Below are 22,656 nucleotides of genomic sequence, written 5' to 3'. Positions count from 1 at the left end.
CATATACAAGTTTGGAATAGGAGATCTTTTAGTAGGGATTTGAAAGTACGTTTACTATTTAGACATCTAATGTCAGGGGGCAGAGAGTTCCAGGCCTTAGGAATAAAGAAATTGGCCTGAGCTATGTAAGCAATTGGTAACAGTCAGTAGGGCGGTATTGTAAGACCTTAGCTGACACGCAGTAATATGGAAGGTGAGCAGATCAGAGTGGGTAGGTATTTTACTTGGTTGGTATAGCAGTTGATGGGTCAGGAGAAGTTGTCTTAGGGAGAGGCAGTGATAAGAATGAAAGTGATAAGAACGAAACTTCGCATTGGTTGCAAATTTTGAGATTTTATTGTAGCAGGCAGAAATTTCAGAAGTTCAGATTTGTAGGTTAGTTGGAACTGGGGAAGCATACAGTAAAGGTGGAGAGTAGATGGGTACAAGAGATAGTAATTCGGGATTCCTGTGTGAGAAAGCTCTTGCAGCGGTAGAGTGAACCTAGTCTTTTGCGAACTTTAACAATTGTTAGTGCTATATGTCTGTCGAATTTTAGGTTTGGGTCAATAGTTACACCTAGTAGCTTGGCTTGGGTTACTGGTGTGATAAGGGTATTGCTGGGAGGATGTTACTGAGAATGGCAATGTAGGGGTGAAGCTTTTGGATGGGTGGAAGATAATGAGTTGGGAGAAATTTAGCCATTTTTTTACAGTAGTGAAGGCTTCCTGGGTTCTATCTTGGAGTAATTGTAGAGAGGGGGCTGAGCAAATAAGGGTGGTGTCATCAGCATATTGTACTATATTAGCTTGTTGGGTAGCCGACAGTAGGTTATTGGTAAAGATGGAAAATAGTAAGGGACCAAGAATGGATCCTTGCGGAACACCTTGTCCCACTGGGAAGAGAGGGGAGAGTGTGTGTTATAAATTGTTGCCACAGGGACAAAATTTTTAAGCCACAGTGGAGAGGAGTTATCCAGACTGAGCTCAGAGAGACGATAGTAATTTCTGACAGGTCTAGGAAGACAGATACCAAGTTACCAAGATTTCTTTGTTGGCTGACGTCAGTACAGGATATAAAGGGCAGAGGTGGTACTATGGTTTGGCAGAAATCTATGTTGGGAATTTGCTAGCAGGTTATATCGAAGATGATTCAGTAGTTGGGTGTGTACACATTTTTCTAAGATTTTTGATATAATTATCGCCCCATAGCCATCTCCCCTAAGTTCTGTCGAGGATCCACCTTTGTGTAGGGGGACCACTAAGAAATTTTCCAAAGTGTGTGGAAGTAGGTCAGGCTATGGCTCTTTTAGTATGGAAATAGGGTAGGCGATGGCAGAGGCAGCAATCCTGAGGTAATCAGTGGGGAGTTTATCAGTGGCGAGAGTGGTGGGTTTCAATCTGGCAAGGTGTTTACAAATTAGGTCAGTTGGAACTGGGGGGAAACCCCCACACCTCCATTACATTCAATGGCTACTCTTTGGCGTGGTAAGCCTTCAATGCCTGGCCCTCAGATAAGCAATCCTTGAGGACGAGTCCTCCTACATGTTCGCATGCAAAGTGCAGGAGCCAAGCAGAACCTTATCCTGGCTGGTTAACTCATTGCTTCTCAAAACAATCTACTCATTATGAAAGCAGAGTGCCTAAGTATCCTTTAAGAGTACATTCGTCCTTACAGGTACCTTCCATATATTTCACAAGAGAAGTACAACTGTCAGTATTTACAAAGTGCAATTTTGTATGGCCATTGTTGACAGGGTCATGCCCAAGAGCTGCAGGCCGTTGTTGCAAAGGGTCACGGCTATAAGCTGTAGTTCCTGTGGTATAGGGTTCGATTCCCTCAGTCCTCATTAGCCTACTCTCTGACCTTCAACAAGTCATTGCTCCCCTGGAAAAAGGATTGCACGAGGGCAGACGGCAAACAGCAATTGTGCCCTTATCTACAAATTATTCTTGAGAGGTGCACGTCAGAAAAGCCAACATTTCCCAGTATGATGGGTGTCAATACTGTCCTAGTCATCATGCTAGGGAATAAACTGGGTTCAGGACCAACTGGGGAAGTAAAATACAACTATGTTAGGAACTCACCATAATCATTTAAGTTAGACATAATCACAGCTGCAACCCAACATCGGTGTAAAGAGATCTGTACCATAGGTGGGGGACAGATTCACACAGACTTTTAGAACCAACCCCCCCAGGCTGATTCTAGCTTCCATGGAATGTCACCGCTTTCCTAGCATAAAGCTAGTATCACAGTCAGTGCCATCAGTGGTTCTTAGCTGCCCCTCAGATGTTAGAACTAGAGCCATCCAGAATTTGCCACCCCAAACTGTTAGTAGATGCACATGATTTGTCATTTAAAACAAATTCAGAATACCTAGAAACGTGACTATGTACATTAGCCTGAACAAGGAATGCATACTTCTCAACCTCTCAGTGCAAGAAATCCGAACAATGTCAGAAAGAATGGAGGGGACAAATGCTCAAAAATAAGGACAAAATTTAAATACTGCTCCTATAAGCTTAGAAAGTTGCTAGAATAACAGGTATGTTATGTATTTTATAAAGGAAATAAAGTCTGAAACTCAAATATGTCTTATTTAGTATTATTTAGTGATTTCAATTTTCAATGATTTGCCCAAAAACACAAATTTTATGAGGAACAGACCAAAAAACATGAGGCAAGTGACCAAAAAACATGAGGCAAGTCTGGACATTCTGTGAAAATCTGTACAGCTGAGCGGTATGGATGCAAGATCCCTTACACTGGGGAACAAGTGTAGACAGGATGAAGGAGGAAAAGTAAATAGGACTTTGGTGGGGTAGTCAGTAGGCTGCATACAGGAAAGTAGTTTGAGAGAGGGAACTACTGCTGCAGTGATCCTATGCAGTATTTACTGGAGATGTTACACAACCAGATGTTCTTCAAACAGATCAATGTTGTGGTGAAGCACATGCTTATAAAATGCCCTGCACACACACCCTGAGAAAAGTAGTAGATGCTGTGCCCTGCAGAGTGCAATCTAACTTGCCCCTGCAATAACTTATCTTAAGCGGTGTAAAAAACAATGAGCAAACATTTAAAAATTGCTTGCTTGGAAACTTTCCTTCCTTATTTGCAGCAATAATCATTGCTCTGCTCTTAACTCTGTCATTATGCAAATAAAATATCCAAGTAATATAAAAGTCTGTGCATTAAGAACTGAATGGTACACTGAGTTTTGTTAACACCTTAAAACATAGAAGAAAAATACCAAAAAGGGATCTCATGACTTGAGTAGTAATGATTATTGGGGCTATTTCCCATACAATGAACTCAAGGGGGGCATATCAGCCACTGGTTCAAAAAGTAGGTGAAGAGACTGTATCACAAAGTTTAACCTTGTTTTAAGCTTATGCGCTGAAAAATAGTTACTTCCCTTAACAATTCACCCCTAAACAGCACTTTAATCATTGTGCTGTTAAACTTAATTTGGACAGACCATAAAAAACAAGTACTGGAATGGAATTAAAATCCATCACCACAAACACATTTCTTGGCTGTATGGACCCCTAGTCACGCCTCCAAACAAAATTTCAGGTGAAATTCTGATCCTCCTACTTGTCCTGCAAGAAGCTTCCTTCTATCATTCCTCTCCAAGTTTGAAATACAGCTAAAGAATATCCAAAGGGAATGGGAAAAAGGTTATGTACACACCATAATGTTCCATCAGAGTAGTTCTTTTGTCTTCAACTTGTAGGCACCGGATCCATATCAGATCTGATCCGGCAAATTCACTAGCATCTGCTCAGAGCTCCATGTTCCTCCCTTTACCATAATACTACCTTCCAACCCCTAGATCGAGTTTGCTGAACCTTATACTGAAAACCTGACCTGAAGAATACTTTACGACCTAAAACTGCAGCCAACAGGCTGTTCACATAAGGTCAGGGGGAAGGAGGGAGGGATGGTTGAAGACAAATGAGGTGGAACGTTATGGTGAGTACATAACTTCTTTATCTGAAGTGGTTTACTTCATTTGGTCTTCAACCTGTGAGACAGACTCCCAGCTACTAAACTCCTGGGTGGCCCTCATGGAAGGATATTCCGGAGCACTAATGAACCAAAGGATGCTCTCCTTCTAGAAGTCAAATCCAATTTGTAGTGAGAAATAAAGGTATGAGATGAGGACCAAGTAGCTGCAGAACAACTATCATCCAATGAAACTCTAGAGCAAAAGGCCACAGAAGTAGCTACTGACCTAGTGGAATCACCCGACCCGGAGGAGAGACACCTTTATTCTTCTAGACCTGAAGGATGCACAAGGAAATACACCTAGCAACAGTGACCTTGGAGATAGGTTTACCCAAAAAGGGTTTAAGAGAAGGACACAAACAGCTGATCAGATTTAGGAACGTTTTTAGTCCTGTGTAAATATAACTGTCTACGAACATCCAACAAGTGGAGTTTGTACTCCATTTTGTTAGCAAAATTTGGGAAGAAAACGGGTAAGTTAATGGTCTGATTGATTGTTAACTTGTGATGCAAACTTGAGAAGAAGAGACGGATTGGACCGAAGGGAAACCCTATCTTTATGGAAAACCATATATGGAACTTTAATGGACAAAGCTTGCAGTTCTGAAACCCTTTTAGCAGAGGTGACAGCTACCGGGAATGCTGTTTTCCAAGATAAGAAGTTAAGATCTGTGGTTGCAGCAGGTTCAAAAGGCGGTGCAACCAAAGCTTGAAGAACCATAGTGAGGATCAGGATCCTTGACCAGGGGGAGTAACAGGAAAGTAACTTGGATAAAGGCTTTACACAGTATGGAAGAGCCCAGGGAGGCAGAATTCGCACCAACATGAAAATGACAGATGGCAGCTTACTGAACTTTGATAGTACAAGAGCTTGCTCCTTGTTGAAAATTATTGGCTAGGAAGTCAAGAATGGCAGAAATAGGAGCCGTGAAGGGATCTAAACTCCTTTGAAAAGCCCAAAAGGAAAAAGTTTCCATTTGCTGTGGTAAGCCCAAAAGGAAACATTTCCATTTGCTGTGGTAAATCTTCCAGGTTGAAGACTTATGAGCTGCCACCAGAATAGACCTAACTGAAGAGGATAATCCAGGAGTCCTACCTATCATGGGAACTGGAGCAGCCAAGCCGTGAGCCTCAAACTGTCCAGGTTTGGATGAGGAACCACCGAGGTGTGTGAAATCAGACCCTGCATGGGAGCCAAAATCCAAGGCGGAGCTAGAAGATGAGATAAAAGGAAGGGAAACCATACCTGGCAAGGCCAAAATGGGGCAATGAGGATCACTTTGCTCCCCAGTTGACAAGCTTTCTGAAGAAACCTTGGAATAAGAGGTACTGGTGGGTAAGCATACAGAAGACTGGGAGGCCAACCATGGGCTAGAGCATGTCTGGTGGACTCCCCCCGGCAGGGGGTTCAGAGCAAAAATCTAGCTGCATTTCACATTGAAAGGAGATGCAAAGAGATTGCAGCAAGGTTGACCCCACTCCAGAAACATCTGCTCCACTACTGAATGATTCACAGACCACTCATAAGGCATCAGAATAGTCAGACTCAACCTGTTCGCTAGAATGTTGGATCGTCCTGGAATGTGCGTTGCTATGAGAAAGCGACCGGTGGAGATCACCCATTCCCACACTCATGGCCTCGCAACACAGGGGGTAAGATCTGGTCCCTCCCTGTTTGTTGACGTACCAGACCACTGAAATGTTGTCCGACAATTGCAATGGCTCTTAGAGGAAGAAAGGCATGAAGGGCCTGCAACACCAAAAGGACTGCCCTCATCTCCAGAACGTTTATGTGCAAACTGGTCTTGACAAGGGACCACAGGCCTTGGACTATCCTGCCTAAACAATGCCCCCCACCCAAGTTGGGAGGCATCCGTGGTCAGTGTGGCTTGGACAGGGGCTGGAACAAAAGGTAGTCCCTTCAAGATTTCCGGAGAGCACATCCACCACAGAAGGGACGACCGACAGACTCGACTGAGGTGTATTGGATACGATAATGGAAGTTCCAACAGGGACTATTGTACCACTAGTGTCTACTGTAGCACTCACATGTGTAATCGGGCACAGGGAAAAAGCATTATGGTCGCTGCCATTGAACCCAAGGCCCTCAACACTGATTCTGCCGAGGGAAGATGAGAAGGGTAGAGGAGACATGCATCCTCAGGTTTTGTACTCTCTCCGTGGTCAGGAAGATTTTGCACTGTAGTGTGTCTATCCTTGCCCCAATATAGTCCATCACCTGGACAGGATTTAGAAGTGATTTGAATGTGCTGACTGTAACCCCCCAACTGAAGAGCAAGCTTTAGAAAATAATCCTAGTTTGAGAAAGTAGATGCCTGGTGGGAGAAGTGAGGAGTCAATCTTCCAGGTACAGATAGACTTGAATCGCCTGAAGGCTCAGGTGAGCCGCTACTACTGCCATCACTTTGGTGAACACCCTGGGGACTGTGGCATGACCAAAGGGTAGGGCTTGAAATTGGTAATGACAGACTCCTATCCAGAAGCATCCTGGAGGTTTAACGAGCACATCCAGTCGCCCTCTTGCAGGTATGGCATGATGGACTGCAATATGACCATCCGGAATTTTTCTTTGGCAACTGACAGGTTCATGGTAGATAAAGCCTATTCTGGACCCAAGTCCCCAGTTTTCTTTGGCGCCAAAAAAACCCAGGAATAGATGCCCGATCCGGACTGATCTGGGGAGACTGGTTCAATGGCTCATTTCTCTAGCAGCTTGGAGATTTTCAGTGCTACTGCCTCCCTTAGCGTGGGTGGTATGCTTGGGAAGAGGGGGGGGGGCACAAAGGGGAGAGAGTATCCTCTGGAAATGATCTGAAGTACCCAGTGGTCTGATGTTACGGACTCCCATGCCACCAGGTGCAATGACAATCGTCCTCAGACTGCCTCCAAAATACAGCAGTCGGGCACTCCCTCAGGGTTGTTGTTCGGGCCTGTCCAGGAAAGGTTCTCGAAACCAAAAATTCCTTGTACCCCTCTGCCTCTGAGCCAGCATCTATCCTGTCCCCCTCTGTCTCTGGGGGAAGAAGAGCCCCAAGTGTCCCAGGAATACTGTGACTTCCTAAACCACATCTTTTTTTGCCATCTCCGATTCCGGGACAAGGATCTTTGAGGGTTCGAGAAGAGGATTCCAATGGCACACAGTTCCCGTCCTCCTCACTCTGAACCAAAGTCTCTTTTAACGGCCTTACCAAAAAGATATGAGCCGTCATATGGGGCGTTGGCAAAAGACGTCTTGAAAGGTTCCGAAAAATGAAATAGTCTAAGCCACGCGTTGCACCTCAAGTACATGCCAGACCCAGCAGCCCTAGCCGTTCCTTTGGTAGCATATGAGGAGTCGCATGGACGTGTTGGAGACTGCTTTTAAAGTGGCCATCCTTGCGGAGAACACATCTGTCCTCCTGCAACATGGACTTAGGTGGAGATTCAGCCAGTTCCTTGACCAGGTCGCACAGGAGCCTCTTGACATGGGCCAGGTAGTTCAGCTCCCCGATGGAAAAGGTTACTGAAGCATATACCCGCTTCCCTAAAATCGGTCCATCATCCGAGACTCTCGGTTAGGGGGATGAACCGAGGAACTCTCTTGGGCTAGTTTCTTTTTTGTGGCTGCTGCTACCACCATAGCGTCTATGGGGGAGCCCTTGTTCCACGCTGGTCTATCTGATGGTGGACTCCAGATCTTATTCTGACGTTTAGGGATTGGTTCTACAGTGTCTGGCTCCTTCCAGGCCCACAAAGTGACCAGGTCCACCAGGGGATCTGCAGGAGGGGACACCCAGGAAGTAGATTGGCCCGTGCCAAAAGCCTCCAGGAACACTGATTCGTCAGAAGGTGGTTTGGGGCAGACCAACTTCCCCACTGGCGTAGGACTTCCATGATGTCTCCAAAGAAACATTCCCCATCATCCAAATCAGTGTCTTCGGTGAAGGACTTGGGGGAGTCCAAGTGCCTCCTCTTACACATATGCTTGTGAGGCACGTCTCCGGTGGGGCTCTCAGGGGGGAACTCACAAGACACTTGTTCCTCGGGGGGGCTGCTTGGGGATCTTCGAGCATGGGCTGTCCCTCTGGTAAAATGATGGGATTCATAGACAGAGCTGAGGGAGTCGGGCGGAATCCGAGGAAATAGTCAAGGGTCTCGATCCAGTGGAGAGAACCCTACCATGTCGATCGCCGAGGGAGAACGAGCTTCCTGAGGTACTAATAAAGAAGGCGCTCTCCTCGGATCCAACGTGAGAATCAGAGCTGGGCCTGAAGTGGACGAAGCTCCGAGGGAGGGAACTTGTCCCAACAATGCCAAAGCCGATGAAAAAAGTTCCGCTCCCTTGGATCCGACACCCAAGCTCTGGCTCAGAGCCACTCTGATCTGAACTGGTCGGATCAGTCATGCTCCAGACAGCTGCCGGCGTCAAGGAGACAGGTACAGTCGGCGCCGACCCCCTGACTAAGGCCACCCTCGGATCACAGTACTCTGAACCCAGTGGATGGATTGGAGAAGGAGAAACTGGTGTGAAAAAAGGAAATGCGCTCCCCCCTCCAGAGGGAGAGAGGGATGGCAAGACCCCCATCTGGATCAGAGTACGAATGAACCTCCTTATTTTATCCATGTCAACTTCCGATAAGCTACGTGTGGATCTCGACAAGGCCACTCAGAGCCACTCTGATCTGAACTGGTCGGATCAGTCATGCTCCAGACAGCTGCCGGCGTCAAGGAGACAGGTACAGTTGGCGCCGACCCCCTGACTAAGGCCATCCTCGGATCACAGTACTCCGAACCCAGTGGATGGATTGGAGAAGAAGAAACTGGTGTGAAAAAAGACTTGGCAGGTCAAGGAACAGAGGTCCTAGATGGATGACGCGCCTCCTCCGGCTTCTGGGAAAATCTCAGAGATCAGAGCCGAGGGGAGTCATGGATCCTAGCCTAACTTTTGGCGGGAGTAGAAGGAAGGTCTGGAGACCTCTTGCATTTCTCTGGTTTGTGCTTGTCAGATTTGTGCTCTCTCTCCTTCTCTCTTCCCTTTCTCCGCTCCACTTCCACAGGCTTAGAAATGGGAGGCTGAGTCCCAGCCTGGGAGGGAGGAGAAGCAATGGCGGGAGAGGAAGGAGAGGCGGCCACAGCAGCCGCTGTGACCGAAGCAGTGGATGAGGCAGCTGCTTCAGAAGTGGGTAGAAGGCCTTTTAGGGCCAACTTAGCTTTCCTGTCTTCGATAGTGTGCTGGTTAAAACCCACGCAAATATTAGTCAGTGCTCAAATGGCCAACGTCCAAACACATATGCAGGATATGGCCATACTCAGTGCACCTTTTGAAAAGAGGCTTGAGGTCAGCCATGTGTCTACACTAGAAAAAAAACAGAGAAGGAAAAGGTTGAAAAAAATACCTATTCCCCACTCAAGGCACACAGAGCACTGAGGGGGGAGGGGAAGAAACACACACACACACACACACACACACACACACACACACACACACACACACACACACACACACACACACACACACTCTGAAACTACTAGGAAAATTTTCTAATACTCGACGCACCAGTGAGGGGAGGAGGAGAGGGAACCTACACTAAACACCTAACACAAAAATTTAAGAAAAAAAGCTGCTTAATTGGCCAAAACTCACCTCATTAAGTCAGAGCTCAGGAGATCACGATGCTTCGGGCAAGCTGCGGCAAATGAGCTCTGGGGGTTGGAAGGCAGTGGAGGTGTATTATAAGGTGAGGAGCTCGGAGCAGATGTTACCGAATTTGCAGCGGCTCGGATCCGATGCAAATCCGGTACCCACAGGTTGAAGACCAAATGAAGTAAACTACTTCAGATCATTGGTATTTTAGCAGGAATATCAAGCTAAAAAGTGACAAATGTTGGGTGTAGGGGGTGAGCATGTTTACACAGTTTATGTATGACGTCACTGCATGCACTGTCACAAGCTCTCATTTGTCACTAAGTGAAGGAACATCTGAGCAGGTATATGCAGAGACTCATCCTCATGGACACCAAGGAGGGTCCTTGGCATAAATATCACAAAACTCACTTTTCCAAATGAAGTTACAAAACCAGCAAGTCTAAAAATAACCAAATCAAAGTAAAGTAGTGTTTATAGTATTTCTGTTGGCAGCGACAGCATTTAACAAATGATACCACTAAATGCACCTAGTGAAGGAGCAGCCTGCTAAACAGTTAGATGGTGCTGGAAGTACAGGGAACTCGTGTGTGCAGGACCAAGAGAAAGCCAGAAAAATGCAGTTTATTACTTTACTGCTCTTTGCTCAGTACAGAGACTATTTTAAAACACTTTGCCCCTATATCATAATGCAAAAAATGTGACGTTTGAGCAGTTGTATCACACCAAGCTATAAACGGAGTCATCTTAATAGTTCATAGAAATCAACTAAAGACAGCAGAAACTGTAGCTTGTGGAAACAAATGAGCGATTGTAGCATCCCACGTCATGAAAAATTACTTAATACAGGATTTGTCCCAGCAAAGTGCAATAGGCACTATATGGTACTTTGGAACAGGAACAAATTTAAATTGGTGTTCAATGCTCACACCCTCATTTGACGAGGAGGGAGGTCAACTTATGCAGTAATCTGCACAGCCAACAAGAGAAAGCTTTGCAGATGCTGAACAGAATGCTCTGCAAGCTAGGCAATGTGGCAAATGCATTCAGAAACACAGGAATGCCCAAGTACAATATTCCATGTTTAATCATTTTTGCACAAGCAGGCATACAAAACTGGGGTGTAAAAAACGCTGAAAACAGAAGCAAAAAGCTGACCAGCTGCAAAAGGTCTTTAGTTATACATAATGATAAAGTATCACTTTAGATAATGGAGCACATGTTAATGTAACTGTTTTACTGAATTTTGTCCTCAGGTATGCCAGTGAAGTGCAGATGGTTTCTGTTTTGAAAACACCAAGACTTAAAATGTATTACATGAACTGCCAGCCCGAGGGCAATACTAATCTTCTAATTTCAGCACATAGTCTGGCACAGCAGACTGTCATTACTGCTAAAACCATTACAAAAGCAGCATTTCTGAAGGAATGGCAATGGTCGGTCTATGGGAATGACCTATACAAACCCTGATCAAAAGCAGTACCTACTGTTCATCTAAAGGAGTACCTTATCCCTCAAGACTGTGCGAGTCAGCTTACAAGATAAATTAGCTGAAATAATTAAGCAGATATTACAGTAATGGTAACTAAACAAGCAATTTATGACAGTGTCGGTGTTGGAGAAATAGCCGGCCCAAGGAAGCTGTGAAAAGAGGTGGTCTACCCACCACTTCACCAGTTTTTTTTTTAAATTCATACATGTTTTAACTTAACTCAAGAATGAATGCAATGCACTGAAATAAAGGTCTGTTAATTCAGAACTGTTTATAAACCCTTCAGAAAAGGGTCATAATATAACAAGTGACTTACAAAATTTTGAAATGTGCATGGAACATCTGACCGATGTTTTGATTTCAAGATAACACAGCATTGGATATACTGCATATGCTTTAATTACTAGGTTAATTTAGTATTAATGCACCAAGTAAACTGATGGTAAAGTAACCTAGCTTGCCTTCTTTTATTGCCTACGTAAAACAAGACTGCATCCCCTCCATCAAGTAGATGACAGTCAATGTCATGGCTAGTTAGAGAAGGTGGGCAAAAGGTTACGTAAGTTTACTCCCATCAAGTGTAAAATCCTGTCTCAAGAGATTTTGCACACCTTTAATGTTGGGTGACGTGCAACAAAAATCTGTTATTTGTTAGCACTGATGAAGTGAAGTGAGTTTATACTAGCACTGAACATGGTTCAATTTAGAAGTGGATTTATCTTTTTCTGGGAGATATTCAATGCACAAGTTTGAATGCTGAATTTTTAGATTTTAACTTGACACATTCTTATATGTTTGATGGAAAGATTTATTGTCAGAATAAAGGTCCGGCTAGGAGTGCCCCATAATGGGGCTCTTGTGGAACTTTTATGGAGTAGAGTATACTTAGACTTCAGCGATGTGGCTGTCCATTTTAATATATGTATATAAAATGTGTTTGAAGGAGTAATATGACAGACTTGTGCATTCTTTTCAAAATAAACTGAATAGTTTTGGGTTAATTGAGATGTAAATCTTTCCGATTATTTATAGATTAGTTTGAGGATACCATAGATCTAACACTGTAAACATTCAGCTTCTTGTTCAAATTTTATAAGCCAATAGCTTCTACCCTGGTCATACATTTTACCATACAGCGAGCTCTTGCTTACTAGGCATTTATATAGCACTTGAAAGATTGCCAAGACGCAGCCTGTAGTATGGCACATTTCCAGCTAGAGGACATAGCATTAGTAATGCTAGTCAATCATACAGCAAAATTTGTGCAATGTATAGAGTAAAATTTGTGCAATGGATAAACTTAAAATTTTAAAGACAAGCACCTTTAAAATCTAGTTATGACATTAAAGATTGTCAACTTTGAGTATCTAGTTATGACATTAAAGTGTCAACTTTGAGTAATTAAGTGAAAAAAATTAAGAAACTGGCTAAACTCCTGGTTGTAAGACTTCAACTTGGCTTGGCATCTTCATCAAACAACTTTACCTTACAAAGCGAGAGAGATTCCCTCATTGTTTAGTACCCAGTTTTAAGGTCTCCTTGCTTATATCAAGAGCGAGTTCAGAGGCACTGTCCTGCATCATAACTGCATACAAACAGGCGGTATTAGGGACAAGATATGTACACACATGGATACTACACATTTAAGAAAACCCAAGACATGCATCTAAACAGTGAAACTTGTCCTGTTCCACATCTACTTCAAATACAGCAGAATGACAGAGGTTCGGTTACACTTTTGTTACATTAACCTTGCAGTAGTAATATGGATGTGAAGCACATGATGGAAAAGAATAGATTGAGGGTAATGTTGTTCATACTTTAAACCCTAATACCCACTATATGAATGCAAAATTTAAGTCACTGATGTACCCAAATAACCAATTCTGTTTCAAGAGCTGACTGGATTATTGTTATTTATACTTTCTTTTTTTTAGTTATACTCTAGGTGGTCTATGAAGACTTAGGCAAATGGGAGAAGCTTAAGATGCTAATTTCTCTTCAAAATCCACCTTGACTGGCATTACTGCCCACAGAAAATGAGCCATTAAACTGTTTTGGCATTTATCAATAGTGCATATATATTTTCGATATAAAATAGCTTATCCTAACATTACAAAGTTGGCACAGAATATGCAATTGTTGCTTGAGGAAGTAGTCTGCATCCAAAATACATGTTATGCAAGTAACATTCTTTGATTTACTATGTCATGATGTTATTCTGAATTGTACATTACATATTAGAAAAATATTTTTTTTATTTCAAAGGCATTGCTATATTTTTTGTATACAACAATACTAACCAAATTTCTCAAATATATTGCTACTGCATTCTCAAAATACTGTACTTTTTGCCTTGTAAATATTCCTGTTGTATATTTTCTCTCTCTCTGTTTTTCTACTGTGAAGCATCTTATAAAACTTGGTTAGTTAGTTAAAAAAAAAAAAAAAAACTTTCCTGAAGCTTTCTCCTCTGGTCTCAGCTGAAAAAGGGCTCTCCGGGCCCAGTCACACTAAACAAGTTAACAAAACGTAAAAATAAGCAAATAATGTTATTCAAGTATTTGAGCACACATCAAATACAAACACTTTGTGTTCAACATTAAGATGCTTTACTCTAATCAAACATATGAGTAGAGACAAACAGCAATAGTAATACACTTTACATCAGACAATGACCTAAATACACAGTGTAAAACATTAAATTGCCCCCCCCCATGTGCACATGCAAAACACACTCCACCCCTATTCCCTTTGTTGACTACGCACAGCTCAGTTGTCAAATTAATGCATAAATAGCCACCATAATGCACGGTTATGCAGTCCAAACCAATACAAGACCCAACCACATGCACACAGATTAAACGGCCGTTCGACAAAGTGAGTTCACTGAATAGTGACTAGATAATTTGACGATGTGACAGACTCATTTGTAACTGCTGGAACTACTTGTGGCGTTTTAAGAGGTGTAGTTAGTGAGAACAAAAATGGAAGCTCAGTAAAGAATTTCAGTCCTGGCACACAGATTTTGTGCCAGAAGAGGTAGAATTTTTTACCGGGCTGTGCAAGTTAATTCAGCCCTTTATAATACTGAACACCCACTGAGGAATGTCTGATTTCTGGGCGAAAGATTACTGGTACTTGGAAAAAAATGTGAAACAGGCAAGCTCATTTAACCCTACATACTTTTAGCAAGGCTATCACAAGACCTTAAACTCACATTTGATCATGTTTTACTCACACAAGGAAGTGCACTTGATGCTTGTTTAGGCTACCAGGCCATAAACTGTTGGAATGGCCAAACATCAAATCTCACTACAATAAGTGATGGTTTAATAAAGACGTTGTTTAAAACAGGGAGGAATTGAATAATTTATGTAATGCTGTTTAGGTTATATGACATATAGTAACATATGTGAAGTACAAGTTTGTAAATATGAACTTAATACAGTTTTATTACTTTTATATAAATGTAAATTTGCCTATGTCACAACTGATAATTCAATAAAGATGTTTAATAAAAATCTCACTACAGTTACTACTGCATTTGGCAGATGTCACTTGAAATTTCACAAAATTAGTTTCAAAGCACTATTAAATTTTAAGAAGTTAGCCACTATATTGCAGATAATGGTGTTCCGTCATACTAAAGAACAGCAAATTTACATGAAGTACTAATAAACACAGAAGTACATATTTTTTTTTAAAAAATGGCATAGATATGAATAAATTCTGTTATTTTTAGAAACATCCTTAAGGGTGAATAGATTAGTCTTCCTGTACTTTGGTTTAGAGCTATAAACAGAAATAAGCATCCAAAAGCAAAGATAAAAGAAAGAATCTAGTCTTAGTCAGCTACTTAGCTAAATTTAAACAAAGACAATAACTGGAGTTTAAAGCACCTTTATGGAAGTTACTGAAGCACATATGCAAGTCTGTTTGCGACAATAATCAACATGCAGTGTTTCAATGAATCAGAGTTCACCAGTACAGAATCAAGACACGTCCATTCATGCTGCCCTCTTCCCTTCCAAATAACTGCATTTTCAGGCTGACATTTCTTAAAAAGGACCCATACTATATGGATTGAGAGGCAGAGAGTGAACGATTAAGATAACCTTGATTCCTGAGTGAAGGATTGGCCATTTCACAACATATTTACTCTTCAAGGTACAGAGATCACATTTGTGTATACATGTTCAAGTGGAAGGGTATGGGGGGGGCTAGTCCACCTTCAAAAAAGTTTACGGAAAAGCTGTGTCAGACATTTGCTCTTCCAGGATTTTTGATCATATATTTTCCTGTGCTGGCACTCTGCATCACCTGCGGATCTGTAGCTGACAAAATGGAAGTGTTCACCTCTTCACAAACTTCACTGGTAGTGTAAAGTCAACTGGGAATTCTGTATCCACACTCTTAGGGTTTCCTTTTGGCAATTTAGCAATTCATAGCAGGCAATCATTTCAATAGGGAGCCCTCAGTTAGTGTTCTGTGAAGGAGACACTGAAGTCTCCAGACTACTGAAAACTACAAAGTTCATTCCCCAAAAATCTAAAACATTTTGAAAGGATTACCAAAGAATGGAGTTAACAGGAAAGAATATATTTTCAAGATATGGTCTGGCTGCACACATTCCATATTTGTAGTATACATGTCCATATTAAGTAAATACACATATATACATTATGCATTGGGAAGAAATGTACGCTTCCCTTTAAGATAAGGGCAATGTAACAGTCAGACAATCGGAATAGCCCAACACCTGTTTTACGATGAGTGGTGGCAGGCATACTGTGCTCATTACCGATGAACTACTTTTAAAGACACCATCACTATGAAACAATAACTTCTACATCTGTTTAACAATACTGCCAGTATAATTTCACCTACTCACTCAATGTTTTCACTAAAGTTCCCTGGCACTGGTTGACACACGTCTATCAGGGAGCAGTCCACCACCCCAGTTAAATACATGTACATACATAAATGCAGAGCTCAGGAGGAAAATGTACATACATAAATGCAGAGCTCAGGAGGAAAATCTGTTTCAAATGCAACTACTGAAGCGTCCACAGACAACAATTTATTTACTTTGCAAATCAGAACATCTAACAATTAAAACTGCAAATTTACTATAATGAAGTAGTACAGTCATCCCTCACGAGGGGGGGGGGTGAGGCACACCTCACACAGACTACTTAGCTGTACCCCAGAGGATGCACAACCTCATACCACATGGTAGAAGACTCTGAATTTCATTCAAAGACAGCTCTTCCTCAAACTCTGAGTTTAAGCAACCTCAGAGGCAGATCAAGCAGTGACGAGTACGGAGGTGAAATGGGAGGGGGGCTTATCTTCAGGAACGACACATATGATGGTGCCTCTCTTGCTACTAGTACTGACATGCAGGCAATTAATTTAGTTCTCTTGATACATACAGTCAGCTGTGGGTTTATTTCTCTTGATACATACAGTCAGCTGTGGGTTTATTTCTCGTGTTCAAGAACATTACCTAAACTCAGTGTATGCGGCAGTCTCCACAGGACAGTATTACACTACAGAACAATCAAACACAGAGCTGGCAGAGGGAGAAAAGGTCCACACACTATCTCTAGTTTTTCACCTGCCTACTACAGCTCTTAACTTCCATGTTATTTAAACCCATTCATTCTGTTCTGTATGCATGCAAGCAGCATTCCCCCCACAAACAAACAAAGACTTGGCATACCCATTTTTCTGATAAAATTCAGAAATTACCTTAACTGGTTAGAAAAGTCATCTTCTACATTGTCATCATCCCAGTTGTCTTCCCAGACGTGAGCATCTTCATCTTCATCCAAACCAGCCCAATCTGCAAAAGTAAGTGCGCATTAATCAAAAGAAACAAAAACACACTTAATTCCCTGCAAACCTTGTGCAGACAATCGGGGGGGGGAGGGGGGAGGCAGAGAAAGAGACAAGAGGCTTTTCAGGCCCATGATGATCTGCTGTAATTCTGAGACAAGAAGAGTCCATCTACGGGCAATAATTAGCTTGCCAATACAACCTCCTACCTCAATCAAGACAGGCAACATACCTCTCAACGGTCCAATTTTTCACAGAATGTCCAAATTTTTGCCTCCTATTTTCGGTCAGTTCACTGAGTGACGAAGTCATGACATATCATTGGAGTTTCAGAACGGATATCCTTCAGAAAATGCATCCTAATGCAAAACCTGTTATTCTAGCAAGTTTTCTAGGTTTACAAGAGCAGTACTTAAAATTGCCCTTGTTTTTGGGTCTTTGTCCCCTATTTACTTTTGGCGCTTCCCAGATTTCTTGAGGTTGAGAGTTAAGGCAAGTAAAAAGATCAAGATAAAGCTCTCATCTAATAGTCAATGCTTCCCAGTCTCTGAAATAATCAGCTGCTTGTCCCTCTAATATTTAAATCATAAAAGAAAACTCTATATACACAATTAAAAATTTACTATGAACATTATACTTTTATGGTTCTGCTGAAAAAGCTTCATGAATTCCCCAACTATTTAACTGCATTTACTATTTAGCTGCATGAAAAATATCATAGGAATAATCCTCTGGTAAGAGGTGATCAGCATCTTTATAATGCACACATACAGCACCACCGGTTTTACCCTTCTTCAGATAGTACTCCCTAAAACAGAGCTGTACGCTCTCCCTCTGCTTTTCCATTATAAAACTTCAAAACATACAAAATGCTACCACCACCACAAGTAGTAATAAATCAGCATAACTGCACAAGAGGCATGGTTGACCCATTTGCAAATAGGAAAATTAAACTAAACAACTTTCGTCAACAAATGAACACCAATTCCAGTTCCAATAACTGCAGCACCCTGTTTTGACACTACTGGCTACAGTTTACTTTTATTCATTCATCTGCATGTAAACGAAGGCTTTTCTTTTGTGTCTTATTGCCTTAGTGGCTTGAAACCGGTTTCAGTTTGCAGGGATGCCTTGTACGCAGCGACTCATTCACTTTCTAGACTACGTGTTCTCCTGAGAGTTATAGTGACAGCAAGGAGAGCAGGACACAGCAAACTTCCCTTTTCCTCTCGACAGCTTCAAGCTCACCCTGCGGAATTTATGGGCGTTTCATGCCAGCAGAGTGAGGTCATCACTCCAGAGTGCCTTAGTTCTGGTGTTGGACCTCCACACTGGGCTGTGTCTGGTACACCACCCATAACATCTGCCCAAAGCCCGTCCTCCCCAAGGGCTTAAATCCACTTAACAGCTTCCTCTAAATCTTTAGAGCAGTCAATCACGTTTAAAGAGCCTTAACAATGTCCACACTGTATCCCAAACATTGAACTCCGTAATCCTACAAAGAAACCTCATTCTCAACATGTGTATCTGTCATCTCATCCTCTCATCCTTTTGGTCACATCCAGTTTCCAACCACATGCAGGGGTTGGGGACACAGATTGGTAATTGACCGATTCGTCCTAGGACTCATCTCCACTATACAATGCTACAATGCAAGCAGTATCAGCTCTTGCCTCACAACAGTCAGGAGCAATTGCCTGAGGTACTCTTACAGTTGTACCGATCCACTGTTGTGTCACTCTAGCCTGTCTGCCCTCACTTATGGACAACAGTAAAATTATAAAACTACTCCATTTTAGATAGCTGCCTCCCCCATCAATCATTTGTCAGGGAGTAACGCACTCTTCTCCACATCCATTTCCCCTGATAACGGGGCCATTAAGGAGAAATTTAGGCTGTTTGACTAGCTTCCGTGACCTTTGTGAGCAACAAGGGACCAACAGGGTTTTTTTTTTTATTTTAAAGATCTCCTTTTCTTGAAAGCATAAGAGGCAGGAGATACACCTGGCACCAGTGTGCCATTAATGGAAATGGGTTCAGAAATTATTTTGCACCACCCATAGTTTGAGCCCTAGGAACACTGCTTCTGACTTCCATGAATGACAACAACAGAAATAGGAAATATTATGGCTTACCAGTTTTTGATTTGCCATGATTTTATACAGAAATGCACCCAAGATGATCACTGTAAATAGCTGCACATCTATTTTCAATGGAAAATGGATCATACATTTCTTCATGAATGGATACAGTAATTACCAGATCATATGAAACTGAAAAATTATCAGCCCAAAGACTGACACTGAAAAACAGCCAATCTGTTCCTTATATGCCAAGCAGCTCATGTGAGTACCCTTGGCTACACCACATGCTGCAGATATGTTACACAAACACTGCTCATTAAATTCAGCTACAGAAATTAAGTTTTTTTGGAAAGATTTGGAGGAGGTGGAATACTGCTATAGCAACAATGCAAATTTAATGGCATCGTTACACTCTAAACTGATGTGAATCAATTCAATATAACGACATAGCAATAGTCTACAGTTCACTGAACTTAAGAGATTGGGATTGTCCTAGGGTTAAACAATGGTTTGAAAAGATAACACAATACATGGGACACACACAGCACGACTGAACATAGTAAGAGACAGACCTGACCTGTACTGCGTTACTTTTAAACATATGTACAATGCTTCCTAGCACAATTTACACCATCCATCTTCTAATAACTCCATCATCCTTTACTTGTTTTGGAAGCAATGGACCCTACCCCAGAAGCCAATGGGCAAAAGGCTATGAAGCTCAGTTGCTCTGGTCAACCTCACCACAAGACTTTGTGCCAATATTCTTCACTCAGCAGTATCGTGCCTCCTCCTTTAATCAGCTTGCTCGATCATGGTATCCTTTAAAGGACTTTGCTCTTCCAGTCTCTTAAGTTATCTAAATATTTCACCTTATAAAAAAATTTGCCTTTGTGGCCCAATTTCACACATTCCACACTGAATTCTTTTAAGTAGGGTTAGGGTTTACCTGTGTGTGGTAGGAGAAAAAAAATGTTTAACTGAACACACGACACACACGTCAGTCTAGAACTCCTCTGCAGACCGATGTTTAGAACAAAGCTACACAAATATAAAATTAAACGTTTTAGGGCACCAATACATGCTGGGACAAAATAAAGGCCTAAAGACATCACCCTTTCCTCCATGGAAGCTAGATCACACCCAGAAATACTAGTGATACTTGTGGGATCACAGCTTGTCAAGGTTCTTCCTGTCCCATCCCCAGATTAACATTGTTCACAGTTTTCCCCTACATCTTCTGTGAAGGTGCTTTCTCAGGGGTGAGGGAACTGGGACTGGGCATTTTAAGGCCTTTATGCCAGCTTTCTCATTCCCTTCCATCATACTGAAATCAACTGTGAGACCTGTCTCCAACACACTATTAGACAGAGCAGCATTATTACTACATTTACAACTATCACTGTTATCAGATAAGACAATACGAACGTTGCTAGCAGCTGTGGAATTACTACACCCAGGCATGTTTTTTCTGATCCTCTAATACCACTTGATAATTTGATTAACCAACATGTTTAGATTTACAGCAGTCTGCAGTTTTTCTTGATGCTCAACACCCCCATTAATATGTCCAGAAAGATTCAAACTTGACAAATTTGCTTCAAAACAGGTCTCATCAACATATTCATCTCCACTTGGAAGATTTTCAAAATAAAGTTTTTACCTGTAAGGACAATCTTTAAGGAACTGTGGAGTGTCTTGCACATATCCAGGTTGCTTCACAGTATTTCTCTTATGGAACCCTTAAATTTAATATGAGCTAAAAAGTACAGTTGTGTACACTTACCATAAATGTAGATGTTAGAGTGTATTCACTGTTGCAGTCATTACATTTGGGTTATCTGCTTGCAGGTAGCCCTCAGTCGGCTTGGGTCCTGCGTCGGTTGCTGTCCCTTTCCATGACGTCAGGTCGTCAGGGGTATAAAACATGCAGCCGACGCCATTACATCAGTTTTTCTTGCCCCAGATGTCAGGTGCCCCCCTAATGGAAAGCAATTAAATATAAGTACAAAGATATACCTCCAACAAAAAAACAAATGCATCAAAAAGGCTTTTAAAGCATAGTAAAGGAAAGTAGAGGTATAGTCAAAAGAAGTTAGGGGGCTGGAGGGAGGGTAACCAGGACTGCTACAGTGAATACACTCGAACATCTACATTTATGTTAAGTGTACACAACTGTACTATGTTCTTCGTGTTTCACTGTTTGTCATTACATTTGGGTAGATACCCAAAGCTATGGTTGGGAGGAGGAATTTAGATAGCATTAGGGCTAGCTATAAGTCCCTGCAAGACAGCAGAGGCAAAGCCAGCTCTGGATTTAGAGAAAATTGGTGAAAAAGTATGTACAGAACTCCAGGTAGCAGCTTCTAGGATGTCCCTGGTAGGGACGCCTCTGAGAAAGGCTGTAGAGGTAGATGCAGCCCTGGTGGAGTGAGGTCTGATCCTCTGCGGGATAGGTTTTCCATGGAGCTTATAGCAGAAATGAATGCAATATCTTATCCATTTAGAAATGGTTTGCTTTGAAATAGCCTTCCCCTCTGCCCCTGCAGCAAATGCCACCAGCAGTTGTTCAGAATTCCTTTGAGGTTTAGTCCTGTCCAAGTAGAAACTAAGTTGTCTGTGCACATCTAAGGAATGCAGTATCCTTTCCCCTTTATTCTGTGGATTGGGAAAGAAGGTTGGCAAATGAATAGACTGATTAAGAGCCACACTGGATACCACCTTGGGCATGAAGGATGGACTGGTTCTGAGGGACACACTGTCAGCATGAAAGATGATGAAAGGCTCCACTGCCATAAGGGCCTGTAATTCAGATACCCTTCTAGCTGAAGTGATGGGAAAGCAGTTTCCGAAGAAAGAAATTTTAAGTCTGCAGTAACAGCTGGCTCGAAAGGAGGTAGAGTGAGTTTCTCCAAGACAAAGTTAAGGTCCCAGGCTGGGGTTAGAGCTCTCCTGGGTAGTCTCAAATTTTTGGCCCCTCTGAGGAACTGCTTTAGCAGTGGATGAGAGAAGAGGGGAAGTTCTGTTTTATAATGAGCTGAAATGGCTGAGGCGAGGATTTTAATGGAGGAAAAAGACAGGCCCTTGTGAAGCATCTCAGTTAAGTATTGTAAAATCTGAGGTAAATTGGGCACTGCTTTGATCATCCCTTGAGATTGGTTCCAGGCATAGAATCTTTTCCATTTTTCAGCATAAGATTTTCTAGTATTAGGCCTCCTTGCCTCTAAAATGATATCTATCACAGGTTTGCTGAGGGATGGTAAAGAAGAAATTAAGTAATTAGTCAGGCTGCAAGGTTCAGTGTTAGAAGCTGAGGGTGCAGAATCTGGTTCTCCTGCTGAGACAGCAGGGAAGGAGTCTGAGGCAAGTGCCATGGAGATAACCATGGCATACTGCACAGGAGGGGGTACCAGTGTTGGCACGGCCAGTCTGGAGCAAAATCATCCTTGGTTTGTCCCGTTTGATTTTTAGTAGTACTTTGGAGAGCAGAGACAAAAAGGCATAGACTGATAGGGTTTTCCAGCTGAAGGACAGAGCATACACTTTCCAGGCTTATTTGTGGGGAGTCCTTGTGCAAAATTTGTCCAATTGGTTGT

The 22,656-nt window shown here is 42.3% G+C and overlaps 1 protein-coding gene across 1 annotated transcript in view; it reads right to left on the bottom strand.

The window, feature by feature from the left end:
* Positions 1 to 22,656, bottom strand: part of SEM1 (SEM1 26S proteasome subunit) — a 92,862-nt gene that overhangs the window by 10,915 nt on the left and 59,291 nt on the right. The window contains exon 2 of the mRNA XM_044065919.1: positions 16,890 to 16,983. Coding sequence (XP_043921854.1) covers positions 16,890 to 16,983 — 94 coding nt within the window. The remainder of the gene's footprint in view (positions 1 to 16,889; positions 16,984 to 22,656) is intronic.

This window comes from Protopterus annectens, chromosome 3.part0 (assembly GCF_019279795.1).
Source record: "Protopterus annectens isolate FY-2018-M chromosome 3.part0, PAN1.0, whole genome shotgun sequence".
In the NCBI taxonomy this organism is placed as follows: Eukaryota; Metazoa; Chordata; order Ceratodontiformes; family Protopteridae; genus Protopterus; species Protopterus annectens.
The sequence above is the reverse complement of the archived record's forward strand: the minus strand, read 5'-3'. Positions and strand labels throughout refer to the sequence as shown.